Source organism: Danio rerio, chromosome 18 (assembly GCF_052040795.2).
Source record: "Danio rerio strain M-AB ecotype USA chromosome 18, GRCz13ab, whole genome shotgun sequence".
Taxonomy (NCBI): Eukaryota; Metazoa; Chordata; class Actinopteri; order Cypriniformes; family Danionidae; genus Danio; species Danio rerio.
Genome location: NC_141038.1, coordinates 1,799,264 through 1,815,000, shown reverse-complemented (window position 1 = coordinate 1,815,000; position 15,737 = coordinate 1,799,264). Strand labels below are relative to the sequence as shown.

General features: G+C 36.5%; 1 protein-coding gene across 1 annotated transcript in view; it reads left to right on the top strand.

The window, feature by feature from the left end:
* Nucleotides 1–15,737, top strand: part of nptnb (neuroplastin b) — a 78,209-nt gene that overhangs the window by 34,843 nt on the left and 27,629 nt on the right. Inside the window, 2 exon segments of the mRNA NM_205705.1 lie at nt 5,872–6,219; nt 14,306–14,498. Coding sequence (NP_991268.1) covers nt 5,872–6,219; nt 14,306–14,498 — 541 coding nt within the window.

Below are 15,737 nucleotides of genomic sequence, written 5' to 3'. Positions count from 1 at the left end.
AATACATTTAGATGATTAAATGTATACATGTATTATTATTATTATTATTATATTTATTATATTTATTATTATTATTATTATTATTATTATTATTATTATGCATATAAAGCAATGCAAAATACATCAATGCATTATTAAATGACCGAAAAAGATCAGTTCACAGCGCAATAAACGACTTTATGCTTTATTAACATTAGTTAATATGAGATAACAAATTCTTAAATACTTTTAGATGAATAGATTTGTACATGGAGCACCCGGAGGAAACCCACGCCAACACTGGGAGAACTTGCAAACTTGCGCCACCGTGACGCCCCTGAATAATATTTTTATAGTATTTAACTTGATTAACATTAAACCTTAAACTTAAAATTACACATACATATTATAAAATAATTTTAAAAATAAATCATGTAAAAAATGTGTAGCTGTAAATGTTATTTTATTATATTTAATATTATTTTTGCATTCATTCTAATGTTACCAAGCATGACTTTAGATGTTAATACTGTACGGCATTAGTAAATGTTGAACTATGGTTAATAAATGCCGTACCAGTAGTGTTTATAATTAGTTCATGTTAGTAAATACATCAACTAATTAAACCTTAACGTAAAGTGTGACACATATTTCAATATTTGTCTGAAATCATGCAATAGTGTGCAGCTCTTGTAGTCGTGATATTGAGTGTGCTTTTGTTGTTTGGAGCAGAGGATGATGGGATGCGTCTGTCTCCTCCAGACTGTGTGTGTGTGTGACTTTACATGTTTATGGAGAACACCACCTGTGCATTACTTAGCTCTGCTAGTCTGCAATATTTATATTGCAATACGAGTACAATTTCACCAGATGACTCGCAATATCTCTCTATTGGGAAAGAATTGACCATTATAGATTGATTGGGGGAGATTCTGTAGGGCAGTGCATCTGCATAAATATCTAACAAACAAATTAAAAACTGTAACAAGGAGTCGGGGACAACATATGTGAGGGTCCAAATGCAGTATATTAAAGTCGGGCAGGCAATAGTCAAAGCAGGAGCAAACAGCATGAAGGCAATCCAAAAGAGTAGTTTAAACAACATAAATAGACAATTTTTATTAAAATTAATAGCTATTATAATGACATAGAATCAAGCTATCAATCTCATCAGCCCTTTCTCCACTGTTTAACTCACACATTCTGATTAAAGAGCAACAAATGAACCTCCTATTTATTAAGATTTTTTCATTACATTAAATAAGAGGTGTCACTTTAAAAATGCACACATAAATAGAGAACAAAGACAAGGATCAGAAAACAGGGCAAGGCGACATAAGAGAATGCTTTGTGATGCTTACAAAAAACAAGACTCCACACCGGATGAGTGTGTGTGTGCTGTCTATATATAGTCCAATAATCAGTCAACATGAGCTACAGCTGTGTGAGGGCAGTCCGGGGGACTTAACTGGGACTGGTGTGTGAGTGAGGTGCCTGATGGGAAATGTAGTTTGTTTTTGTGGCAGATGTGTAGTTGCAGTGATCTGCAAGTGCTTAATTGCTGGCGATCATAACAAAAGCATTGATAAATACGATAAAGAAAAAGTTCAACCCAGGCTCATACCTGTCAACATTGAGATGTGAAAATCAGGGATGTGCCCACCATAATAAGGGACCCCCCCCCCCCCCCCCGCCTCCTCAAAAAAAATCCCCAAATTACTAAATATGTTAAGTTAGAGCTGTTTCATTGTAAGTAAACAGTTAAATGGTCAGTAATACGTTTTAAAATTATTATTAACAAAAGAAAAATAAATATATACATTAGCAGCAAATACATTAGCAAACAGCTCAGCTTATTAAAATTAATAGCTATTATAATGACATAGAATCAAGCTATCAATCTCATTAGCCGTTTCTCCACTGTATAACCCACACATTCTGATTAAAGAGCAACAAATGAACCTCCTATTTATTAAGATTTTTTTAATTACATTAAATAGGAGGTGTCACTTTAAAAATGCACACATTTACCGTTATAATGAAAGCATTCGACTGCTTTCCTAACTTTTATGCTCATTTAAGACGAAATTAGTTGTGTTTGAAAAAAAAAAACACCAAGATCGACATCCTTATATGTTAGTATTATTATTAATAATGTGTGTATATCTGTTTAATCATGCACCCAAAAGCCAGACTTTAGCTCCGCTTCAAATCACATGTACAGAAAACGTTTAGGAAACAGCATCTGTTTATCACTATGGAGCACGTCAGCTGACAGTCACGCACCATTGTATGACTGTTTTGAGGATTGTATAGTATGGGCGACGGCATCTGTAATCAAAAGGAAGTGGAATTGCGCCGTTTTTAATATTTATTCATTCATATTTTCATGTTTTCATTCTTAAACAAAGCGAAAGCACAGAACAGACTCACGTTTTGGAGCAAGGGGTGACCCCTGGTGTTTAGGTGGTATGGGTTGCGTATAGCGAGGCTCGGCTGTTCAGAGAAACACTGAAAATACGGGAGAAATACGGGAAAATACCTTTACGGGATAATAGCGGGATAGAACAGTAAAATACGGGAGAATTCCGGGAAAAACCGGAGGGTTGACAGGTATGCCCAGGCTCATTCTGAAAATGTAGTTGCGTGAACGGTTTTGGAGACCGTGAAATTGCCAAGTACCGTTCGCGCACACACTGCTCTCGCGTTAGCCCACCAGAGGCCGCTGTCGACCGACTGAATAACTAAATAATTGACTGGGCTACCGGCCAATCGACTGACCCACCGTCCTCCTTCCCTGAACCCAACCAAATTTACAGAGTGATCCGGCCACCCACTTACTTCCCTAAACCCAACCGACGGTTAACAAAGGCCGTCCAGAATCATAAATTGAATAATATGGGATTAGTTTATAAATAAACTTCATCCAACGCATCATAACAGTCTTGCGAAAACGGTTCATTGTGAATGCTAAAGTAATATATTGTGCAGCCTTATTTCTTGTCGTGATATTGAGTGTGGTTTTGTTATGTGGAGCAGAGGATGATGGGATGTGAGTCTGTCTCCTCCAGACTGTGTGTGTGTGTGTGTGTGTGTGTGTGTGTGTGTGTGTGTGTGTGTGTGTGTGTACATGTTTATGGAGAAGGCCACCTGTGCATTACTCAGCTCTGACATCTCACGCATTGATCTGACATAAGCAGAAAGGGATGCAGGAGAAATGGAAAGCGCTTGGAAGCGTCAGGGGTCGACAATAATCAGCACAGCAAACATATTTCTCCTCTGCGCATCCGTGAAAATTCACCTTTCCGGCTGAAAACCTCACCATCATTTCACTCACAGACCCGCAATAATCCGTTACCATAATAACTTCCTCTGGAAGGGCATCAGCTCTTCATATCGCACCGTTTTCCTGGATAAATAGAGATGCTGTAGGGGGTTTACCATCTGGATCTGTGCAAAATACCTTTGCTTACAGCAACTGAGAATTTTGAGGCTCATTGCTAATAAATTACTACACTATAAAATGTTGATCAACAATTTTCTGTAGTTTGTGATTCATGTTTTATATTATTATTATTATTTATTTATGCTTTTAAATTGCATTATGAAAGCTTGATCTTTCCTCCAACAACTTTTAACCTTGAAAAGTGTGACAAAGTGACTTTTTCTTGATATTTGTAATAGTGTGCAGTGCTATATTGTCTGTGTTGGTGTTGTATATTACGCTACAAAAACCTTGCAGTAACTACCAGCCGATTTTCTGTTCTTTTACAGACTTATTTCTTTCTCTATGTTAACTTTGATACAGAATATTGTTTCATAGTCACTTTGATAAATGCACAGTTATATTTCCATCATCAAACTGTTAATTAACGGATGTTTTTTACTAGTCTGTGTTTTTGTCTTATTTATTTGCGTTAAGATCACATCTAAACATCTTTAAAAATATGCATTTACTAGATTAACTGTTATGTTGAAGATCTAAATGCAGTTTTATACAAGAATGGTCAGGCAGGCGACAGGTCAAACAGATGCATACAGACAATCCAGAGTCATGGTTGAAGAACAGGCAAATGCAACGTAAACAAACAAACAAAGCAAGGGTCAAGCAAAACAGTTCACTAAACAGATAAACAAGACTCAGCACTGTGTGTGTGCAAGTGTGGTGTATTTATAGTCCATGTAATCAGTTCATAATGATCCTCCGGCTGTTTGTGTGATCAATGTCAAACAGGAACAGGTGTGTGTAAGGTGCATGACAGGATTTGTAGATAGATAGATAGATAGATAGATAGATAGATAGTTAGATAGTTAGATAGATAGATAGATAGATAGATAGATAGATAGATAGATAGATAGATAGATAGATAGATAGATAGATAGATAGATAGATAGATAGTCAAACTGACGGATGGATGGAAGGACTGACTGATGGAGAGACGGACAGACCGGACGGACAGATAGTCAGACGGATGGACCAACGGATGGACGAACAGGCCAATGGATGGATAAACGGGTGGATGGGTGGGTGTACGGATGTAATGATCCTCTGGTTGTGTGTGTAATCCATGTCAAACAGGAACAGGTGTGCGTAAGGTGCATAACAGGATTTGTAGTTCGTAACTGTCAGATAGATAGATAGATAGATAGATGGATGGATGGATGGATGGATGGATGGATGGATGGATGGATGGATGGATGGATGCATGGATGGATGGATGGATGGATGGATGGATGGATGGATGGATGGATGGATAGATAGATAGATAGATAGATAGATAGATAGATAGATAGATAGATAGATAGATAGATAGATAGATAGATAGATAGATAGATAGATAGAATAAAAAATGTAGTGTAAAATAGAAATAAAAATAAAACAAGTTTCAAATTAATTATATTTACAGATATATGCACACATGACTCGATTAATAAAAAATAAGTATATTTATTATAGTTTTTTCCTCCATTTAAAGTTACTGTCTTTGAAACATTGGTAAGCCCAAACAGGCATGTAAAAATATTATTATTATTTTGCCGTGCTGCCAGAAAAGTATTTTATCATCTAAAATATGTATGACAAATGATGTTGATGTAAAAGTGTTTATTCTACATGAGCATCGATCCATGTGATGTTTACTCTCCTGAAGAAAGAGGCAGTGAATAATGGCATGTGAGTGGCTGAAGGGAGACTCTCGCTGAATTATCCTGCTATTGTCAAGAGGAATGCAGGCGCTCTTTATGTATTCATTTATGTGGAGATGTTTTCCTCTTCTTGTCTTTCTGTTTATCTGAGATACTAGAAGACACCTCAAGCATCAGTTTAAGCTCCATGGTCTAGAAAAAAAAGTCAATGTCAAAAAAACATTTAAAGTGTAAAAGGGCTCAGTGGTTAGCACTGTGGCCTCACAGCAAGAAAATCACTGGATAGAGTCAGTTGGCGTTTCTGTGTGGAGTTTGCACGTTCTCCCTGTGTTGACGTGGGTTTCCTCTGGGTGCTCTGGTTTCCCCCACAGTCCAAACACATGCGCTATAGGGGAACTGATGAACTAAATTGGCAATAGTGTATGTGTGTGTGTGTGTGTGTGCGAATGAGTGTGTATGGGTGCTTTGCAGTACTGGGTTGGGGCTGGAAGGACAATCTCTTTGTAAATCATATTCTGGATAAGTTGGCGGTTCATTCTGCTGTTGTGACCTCTGATAAATAAGAGACTAAGTCGAAGGAAAATGAATGAATTTAATGTGTGTTTCTACAGGTGGTTTGTCAAACCCACTCACCTGTGTGAAGCACGATTCATAGATGCACAGTGTTTTATTATTATTATTATTATTATTATTACTTGTTTACTGAATCTCCTCCTCCTCCTCCTCCTCCTCCTCCTCCTCCTCCAGCTGGGTTTGTGAAGTCTCCGATGTCAGAGGTCAAGCTCACCGGAGACGCCTTCGAGCTGTACTGTGACGTGGTGGGGAACCCGGTGCCGGAGATCCAATGGTGGTACGCCGATATAAACCGCGCAGACTCCTTCAAGCAGCTGTGGGACGGGGCCCGGAAGCGGCGGGTGTCCATCAACACGGCATCCGGAGCCAATGTGGTGAGCGTTCTGGCCATCTCTCGCCTCACGCTGGAGGATGCCGGGATCTACGAGTGCCGTGCCAGCAATGACCCACGCCGGAACGACATGCGGCAAAACCCGGCCATCACCTGGATCCGCACGCAGGCCACCATAACCGTGCTGCAGAGTGAGTGTCTGTAATATTAAGCATGATTTATCTTGAGCCGGGTGCGCCCGTGGGTGTACTGTACTCTAATAGATGTAGAGGACTTGTAATATTTCTATATCACTGTAGAAGCCTTTGGGGCAGGTTTTTGGTAGTAACATAAATTCAAGTGGCCTAAATAGAAAATACTTTATTTCACAAAAAAGAAAAACATATATTAACTGAATTAAACAAAAAAAAATAAATAAATAAATATATACAGTTGAGGTCAGAATTATTCACCCCCCTTTGATTTATTTTATTTTTTAAATATTTCCCAAATGATGTTTAACAGAGCAAGGAAAATTTCCCATAATATTTTCAACCCATAATATTTTATATATGATATTATATCATTATATTTATATATTATAAATATTTGTAATATTTTTTCTTCTGGAGAAAGTCTTATTTGTTTTATTTCGACTAGAATAAAAGTAGTTTTAATTTTTTTATGATCTATTTTAAGGTCAATATTATGAGCCTCTTTAGGCTAATTTGTTTTTTTGACTGTCTTCGAAACAAACCATCGTTATACAGTATCTTGCCTAATTTCCCTAACCTGCCTAATTAACCTAATCAACCTAGTTAAGCCTAAGAATATCTAGTCAAATATTATTTACTGTCACCACGACAAAGATAAAATAAATCAGTTATTAGAAATGAGTTATTAAAACTATTATGATTAGAAATGTGTTGAAGAAATCTGCTCTCCGTTAAACAGAAATTGGAGAAAAAAATAAACAGAGGTGGCGAATAATTCAGACTTCAATATATATTAAATATATACTTATATTTATATTTATTTTACCAGGATAGTCCCATTGAGATACAAAATCTCTTCTACCAAATACTTTGGCAAATGCAGCATCTTTTTTTTAAATTAGATAATAAAAAGATATAGGGTTCTATTTTATTGATCTAGGCGCAAAGTCTAAAGGTGCAAAAGCATTAAGGCCATGCCCAAATCCTCTTTTGCTATTTTAGGGATGGAAAAATACACACTGCGCCCCGGCGTACGGTCTAACAGGGTTGTGCTTATTTTGTGCTTATTATTATAGTTGAACAAAGTCTTCTCTCTGTTAAACAGAAATTGGAGAAAAATAAACAGGGGGAAGCTAATAATTCTGATTTCAACTGTATGTATGTGTATATATATATATATACATATACAGATTAGTGATGAATAATCACTAGATGAATAATAACATGCTCAGGAAAAACAAGTATAGTCCAAAGTAAAATATGACGGCAAAGTTTGCTTAAACACCTTAAATGATGCATTGGAATGAATGTTGGCAGGTAAATTATTCTAATCTATTGCACCCTTAAACAATAAAGGCTCTTTTACCAATAGATTTTTTAAAACGAGGAACAAAAAATAATCTCTGATAGTCTATATATTTATTTATTTATTTAACGTTCGCCTCACAGCAAGAAGGTTGCTGGTTCAAGCCTTGGCTGGGTCAGTTGGCATTTCCCTGTCGAGTTTGCATGTTCTCCCTGTGTTCGCATGGGTTTCCTCCAGGTGCTCTGGTTTCCCCTACAAATCCAAAGACATGTGGCATAGGTGAATTGGGTAGGCTAAATTGTCCATAGTGTATCTGTGTAAAAGATTGTGTATGGATGTTTCCCAGAGATGGGTTGCTGATAGAAGGGCATCCGCTGCGTTAAACATAAGTTGACGGTTCATTCCGCTGTGGCGACCCCGGATCAATAAAAGGACTAAGCTAAAAAGAAAATGAATGAATGAATGAATGAATGAATTATTTATTTATTTATTTATTAAAAAAATTTTAATTGTCTCTAAAAAACTTGGTGTGCCTACCTTTATTGTTTAAATTTTTTCTATTATTTATTATTTTTTAATCAACTTTCAGTCTTTTCAGTCGGTTTTCAGTCATTTGTAGTTTTAAAATCTAAATATTTGCACATTAACATCATTTTTTAAATGTAATTAGCTCAGAGAAATATCTATTAGCTTTTTCTTCTAGTATGATCATTACATAAATAAATTTTTTTTTCTAAATTGCTGATTACCTTAGCATTTCACAAGTTCATTATATCTTAAGAAACATCATTATCGTAACGCTCAACACCAATATCGCATATTTTCCCAGTATTGTACAACATTAGAGTGATTCTCATCAATTGTTTATATGTTTGATTACGCATTATATTTTGTATTACCATGTTGGCTTGATTTTAATTAGGGGAGCACCAAAATGAAAATTCACATGGGTGAAAACAAACCAAACATTTCAAATTCACCAAAAATTTACTATATAATAATTATTTATTATTTTATTAGTAACACTGTTTACTATAAGGTTTGATTAGACCATTTTAAACACAATTAAAGTGAACAGATGTTACTGTTAAAGATATATTCCCCTTATGGGCATAATAATATCAAAACAGCCATTTATGACTACGCACATCTGCTCGCATATACACTGTGGTTCTGCATCATGATATTTGCTTATTCCATTGTTATGAGCTTAATCTGGTCTTTTGGTTTATGTCCACCTTTCATTCACCAGATTATCCAGAAATAGACATGATTATGCAAAACATAAGGCATATTTGGAGAGAAATGCCAGGAAAAATAACGACACGATTTTCAGATTGTGGTAACACCAGCCCAGCCCTACTGCAAACCGAAATAAAGCCGAAGCCCCTATAATGTTCACTTAAGCTCAGCTCTTGGGAAAGTGCCGTATTGATTCCTTCTGTATTGTCCTTATCGTTTGACCTTGGTGCGTCCGAATGTCCCCTTTCCTTCAGGCAGACTTAAAGATGGAGTCTTTCTGTCTTCCCGATGACCACAAACCCAGATAAAGATAAATATATAAAAGCTCCCCTCATCCTCAATCTTCCTCCCAGGGTATGCACGATTAAGGAAAAACCTGATATTGCAATATTTTTTTCTGCCATAAATATTGCGATATTAATGCAGTTGCTGTTGATGTTTTGAACAGCTTTTTCTGAGGAGTGAATTGAATAATCAATGCAAAGAAAAATGCTTTTCTCACTTTGCTTTGTCTCGTGTCTAGTCCAAATATCTAAAATATTTTAGATCAAGTAAAACATATTGTTTTGTTTCCACGTTCAGAAGAAATAAGTAAATAGTAGTATATAATAAAAGTAATATATATTTTAAGATACTTTTATAGTTTCAAAATATTAAGAGTGTACTCACACTATGCCATCTGAACTGTGCCTGGGTGTGTTTCCCGGTTTGTATGACAAGTTTGAGTTCTCTGAATCGAGCCCATGCATGGTTGGAAGAGGTGTGTCAGAGCGCAGTTGCGTTGGGCTTTGGCGCGGTACACTTGTAGTGTGAGTGCAAAGCACGCCTGAGCCTAAAACTGAAGACGTGACGGCACTTTTAAGGGACTGTTTCATATAATGCAGTGTGAGTGCAGGCCATCGGCGGAGAGGGGAGGGGGACAAGCGCGCTTCTGCACAGTTCAAGGCAATTGTGCCTAGTATGAGTACGCACTAAGAATAAATGTCATACAAATATACTGTGTTAATGACTAAACACTAACCAAAGAACACCCACCCTATCCTGACAGAGAATAAAAATATGTACACATGTATGCAAAAATAAACAAATAATTACAGTAATAAAATAATATAATAATAATAAAGTAAAAATAAAAAGGGCAATTTTGTAAAATACATTAAGACAATGTAATTTCAACAGATATACAGTTAAAGTCAGAATTATTCACCCCCCCCCCCCCCTGTTTATTTTTCCCCCCAATTTCTGTTTATCGGAGAGCAGATTTCTTCAACACATTTCTAAACATAATAGTTTTAATAACTCATCTCTAATAACTGATTTATTTTATCTTTGTCATGATGACAGTAAATAAAATTAGACTAGATATTCTTCAAGACACTTCTATGCAGCTTGAAGTGACATTTAAAGGCTTCACTCGGTTAATTAGGTTAACCAGGCAGGTTAAGGTAATTAGGCAAGTTATTGTATAATGATGGTTTGTTTTGTAGACTAATATAGAAAACTAAATAGCTTAAAGGGGCTAATAATTTTGACCTTAAAATGCTTTTTAAAAAAAATAAAAAACTGTTTTTATTCTAGCTGAAATAAAACAAATAAGACTTTCTTCAGAAGAAAAAATACTATCAGACATACTGTGAAAATTTCCTTGCTGCGTTAAACATCATTTGGGAAATATCTAAAAAAGAAAATAAATTCAAAGGGGGCGAATAATTCTGACTTCAACTGTATGCACTCCAATAAAAGTGAAAAACATTAAAATAAGTCAAAACTAAGAGTTTTTCCTTAAAACAAGCAAAATTATCAGCCATTGGGGGAATTAAAATAATAATTTTTTCGCTTTGAAATGTATAAATTTGGAGGTAAAACAAGACAAAAAATATATATTTTTGCATAAACCATATAAATAATGAAATACAAGTTATCTGTCGTACACCTCATTTATCATTATTTCTGGTGTCAAAATGTTTTAAACGCTCTTAAAGTGCACGGGCATTAAAAACACATGCAAATAATAGGCTTTCACACGACTATGGTTAAACTTGGGTCAATAATAATTAGGGCTAGACAGAATCTGCCGATATTATTCATTATCTGCTGAGATTCTTGTAAAAAGTCTGCGGATTTATGCGGAAGGATTTTGGAAGTGTCACAACTAAAGATTTAATATATTAAATAAAAAAATAACACATTTTTAACTTGTATTTAATGTTTACAATGCAAATCCAATTAGATTCACTTATTTAGTAAACAAAGCATGTCTCATATATAATACATCCACTAAAAGACAGAAAATACTTTACATTTTCATTCATTCATTCATTTTCCTTTGGCTTAGTTCTTTTATTCATCAGGGGTTGCCACAGCGGAATGAACCGCCAATTTATCCAGCATATGTTTTACACAGCGGATGCCCATCCAGCTGCAACCCAGTACTGGGAAACCCATACACACTCATTCACACACTACAGCCAATTCAGTTGATCAATTCCCCTATAGCGCATGTGTTTGGATTGTGCAGGAAACCGGAGCACCCAGAGGAAACACAGAAACACCAACTGACCCAGCCGGGACTTGCACAGAATCCATGTGGTGCTAATTCAGACTAAACAGTGCATATCTTGCAATGTGACACTAAAGATATTGAAAGTATTGTGCAGCCCTACTTCCTCCATCTTTCCTGCTTCCATACAGTATCTCCTTACTGTTTGCTGTCATTATTTTTGATTTCATATTGATATGATAGTAGCATTGTGTGGGTTTATTTACTTCAAAGCTACACATGTTGTGCGGAGCGTGAAGCCTGGCGACGCTTTGAAGTCGCGCTGTGTTTTTTTATCTGTGCATTTTGTCCTTGGGAAACACGGCTGGATGAGACCAGGAAGAAGACACAAGTAAAGGAGGTCATTTCTGTCATCCGGCAGTTCCTTATCTGACCAAAAACCAGCCGTCGTAATCTTATCTGGCTGGGCCATCTGTCATAAAACTGACCCGTGAGTGCAGAATGACCTTGTGTCTTCTTTGCATTGCCTGTGGTTCAGTAATGGCATTATATTCTGAATCGTTCCAGTCACATTCATTTCCCTGTCTGTTTATGACTAATGTCTTAAAGAGACACCTTTAAAGTAAACAGGCTCACTTTAGACCTCTCCTAGAGCTAAACAGGTGAGTTTTACCATTTTTGAATCAATCTCCAGGTCTGGCAGGGGAACTCCTAGCTTAGCTTAGCATAGATCATTGAATCAGATTAGACCATTAGCATCAAAAAATGACTAAAGAGTTTAGATATTTCTTCTATTTAAATCTTGACTCTTTTGTAGTTACATTTACCACTTTTAAACACATTCAGTTAATCTCAGAGTCTGACAGAAACAATTTTAAACTTAGCTTAGCATAGATCATTGAATCAGATTAGACCATTAGCATCTCACTAAAAATGACCAAATGGTTTAGATAATTATTTTATTTAAATCTCGACTCTTTTGTAGCTTCATTTACCATTTTTAAACACATTCAGTTAATCTCTGAGTCTGGAGGGAGCAATTTTAGCTTAGCTTAGCATAGATCAATGAGTCAGATTAGACCATTAGCATCTCACTCAAAAAAAAAATGACCAAATGGTTTTGATAATTTTCCTATTCTAATCTTGACTACTTTGTAGTTACATTTACCATTTTCTATCAATTCAGTCAACCGTTGAGTCTGGCGGGAACAGTTTTAGCTTAGCTTAGCATAGATCATTGAATTAGATTAGACCATTAGCATCTCACTCAAAAAGCATGTAAGTGTCTGTGAGCGGAGTGCATGTATGAAAATGTAGTCCAGAAATGGCGGATTTGTAGTCCATGGTTATTGAGAGTGAAATCCAGCAGTCTTATGAAAGACGATCGCTGGTAATCGTGACAGGTTGTTTGATGTTTATGTTTTGTTTTTGGAGCTTTAGAGTCATCCGTCACAAACAGAGCTGTGTGGGTTACTTATTGCAATCAGTTAGAAATTACATGACAAAGTGTGTTGATTGCACATTTATGGTAATGTAATCGGACTACTTTTGGATTACATGTAGATTACTTTTATGCTGACCCTTGTTTGATGTCAAATGTATTGAAGCAGGGTTTAATCTTGCACTCTTTTGACAGATATACATAAAAATATATACCTTAAAGCTCAGGTGTCAAACTCAGTTCCAAAAGGGCCGCAGCTCTGCACAGTTTAGTTCCAACCCTAATTAAACACACCTGATCAAGCTAATTGAGTCCTTCAGGCTTGTTTGAAACCTAAAGGTAAGTGTGTTGGAGCAGGGTTGGAACTAAACTGTGTAGGGCTTCGGCCCTCCAGGAATTGAGTTTGACACCCCTGCCTTAAATCATCCTATATACTGTAATAATTTAAACTCTGCTGCTATTTTGGGATTTCCGCCTGGATTTTGCCTACTCAAATTTAAAAGCTTCCCAAATCCACATGCAGAGGTGTAAATGCAAAAATTTGGCATCATTTTAAAGTAAACCCTTTGAATTTTCATAAAACACTATTGAAAGTGTGTAAATTATCTGTATATGTTGTCTGTGTTATAATAAACACCTAAAAAAAAGAGGCGCTTTTTGTATTTTTTTTTTATAAACTCAAATGTGAAAGTGTATCTTTTAGGTTCTGTGTGGTCTTGCGTGCTGTAATTAATGTTGGTGGTTCCTGCACATGTCTGTAATCATAGGAAAACAGAAAAATGTCTCCACCATAATCTATGCAAAAGTTATTGTATTCCAACTGATGAGAGGTGCTGTACAAGCCACAGGGAGCGATCATTGCTTTCATATTTCACTATTCTTTTGTTTGATCAAACATAATTCACTGTGTTTGGAGCACGTCAGACATATAAAAGCATTACTTATGCACATCAGCTCAAAAACAGAGGAGAATGACCCTGAAGCGCACAGCACAAGGTAAGAGATGAGCTGTCTGTGCTATCTGGGGCTGCTTATTGATCATAAATGTATTGTTTTCACTTCTGCGCCATGGAAACACCGCGATTCATTCGACAACTGTTTGATATGTGAATATAATTCAGTAAAAAGAACGCTAGAACCGTATGAGCACCGGCAAGAGCTTTCATTTGAGCTATAACTTGTACATGTGTCAAATGAAATATATGAAAATGAACCACTGTTCAACACCCAGCTCGAGTCTCCAAAATACTGTGTGTTTAAGTGTAAATATCTTTTGTACAGTAGAATAAAACCAAAGTGATGCATATGTGCATAAAATATAGATTCTACACTTTCAAACGAAACCACTTACGGGGGTCTGGTGCAATGCTAGCCCTTTAAATCTGAAAGTGAAAGTTGATGATGTCACGGACCCGGCAGAGTTTAACTGGTTAAAAACTGGAAAAAAGAAACATCCCTCATTTATGCCAGACACTAGAAATAGACATGCAGTCAAATCTAAACATTACATTTAGTCACTCATTGAGGACAGATGAATGCTGGTTGTGTTTGTGATGCTTGTTCTCTGATTGTAAGGATTTTGTCTGCATTTCAGGGCCACGAATCAATGCTTCCGATCAGGAGATCTTGCAGCCTAAAAGCTCCAAAACTAGCCAGGATCCTCCGGAGCCGATCGTGCTGAAGTGTAACCTGACCAACTCACACAGCACACACCAGGAGACCTTCTGGATGAAGAACGGCCAGGAGATCTCCAGCAGCAGGACACAGCGCAAGCACACCGAGTTCAGGTCAGACCAGCAGTCCGATCACTAAATACACATGTCTGTCTATGATAAGGTCATTCTGGGCAAAAAGATTAATTGCATCCAAAGTAAAAGTTTGTTTTGGCATAATATATGTGCTTTAAAAAAATCCATTGAATTTACTAAGGTGGCACGGTGGCTCAGCAGTTAGCACTGTGGCCTCACAGCAAGAAGGTCACTGGTTCGAGTACTGGCTGGGATGTTCTCCCCATGTTGGTGTGGGTTTTCTCCGGGTGCTCCGGTTTCTCCCACAGTCCAAACACATGCGCTATAGGGGAATTGATTAACTAAATTGGCCGTAGTGTGTATGTGAATATGAGAGCACTGGGTTGTGGCCGGAAGGGCATCCACTGCCTAAAACAGGGGTGTCCACACTCGGTCCTGGAAGGCCAGTGTCCTGGAGAGTTTAGCTCCAACCCTAATCAAACACACCTGAACCAGCTAATCAAGCTCTTATTAGGTATACTAGAAACATCCCGGCAGGTGTGTTGAAGCAAGTAGGAGCTAAACTCAGTAGGACACCGGCCCTCCAGGAACGACTTTGGACACCCCTGGCCTAAAACATATGCTGGAATACTTGGCGGTTCATTCTGCTGTGGCGACTGCTCATAAGTAAGGAACTAAGTCGAAGGAACAGGAATTTTGTTCACAGTGTGTATATATATATATCTTCTTCCCTAGCTTACTTAAATCTAAAAACTTAATCTAGTTTTTATTTATTTATTTAATTTTAATTTTAATTTTTGCTTATTAGATTTATGTTACAGTATGTCCTATAGGTGTTCAGTAACTTAATCCAAGCATCAAAACATAATATAAAATTATATTATATAAAAAATTTTTAGTTTCCTTTAAGTCTCATACAGTATTTATAAATAAAGACAAGTAATGAGGCTTATTATTATTATTATTATTATTATTATTATTATTATTGCCATATAGTTAGCTAAATGCTTTGCTAATTCATGTTTATCGTTGTTGTTCTTAAAGGCAAGGCAAGTTTATTTATAAGGCACATTTCATACGCAATGGTGGTTCAAAGTGCTTCACATGAGCAGGAATAAAAGAGACAAGAAAATAAAAACAACAAAGAATAAAAATGATTCAAAACAGATTAAAATGTGTTAAACAGGTTATAAAAGAATGAAAACGAAAAGAAAGTCATGATAGTGTGATCTGTCGGACGTAGCAAAGTGCTCATTCAGTAAAGGCTCAGCTAAACAG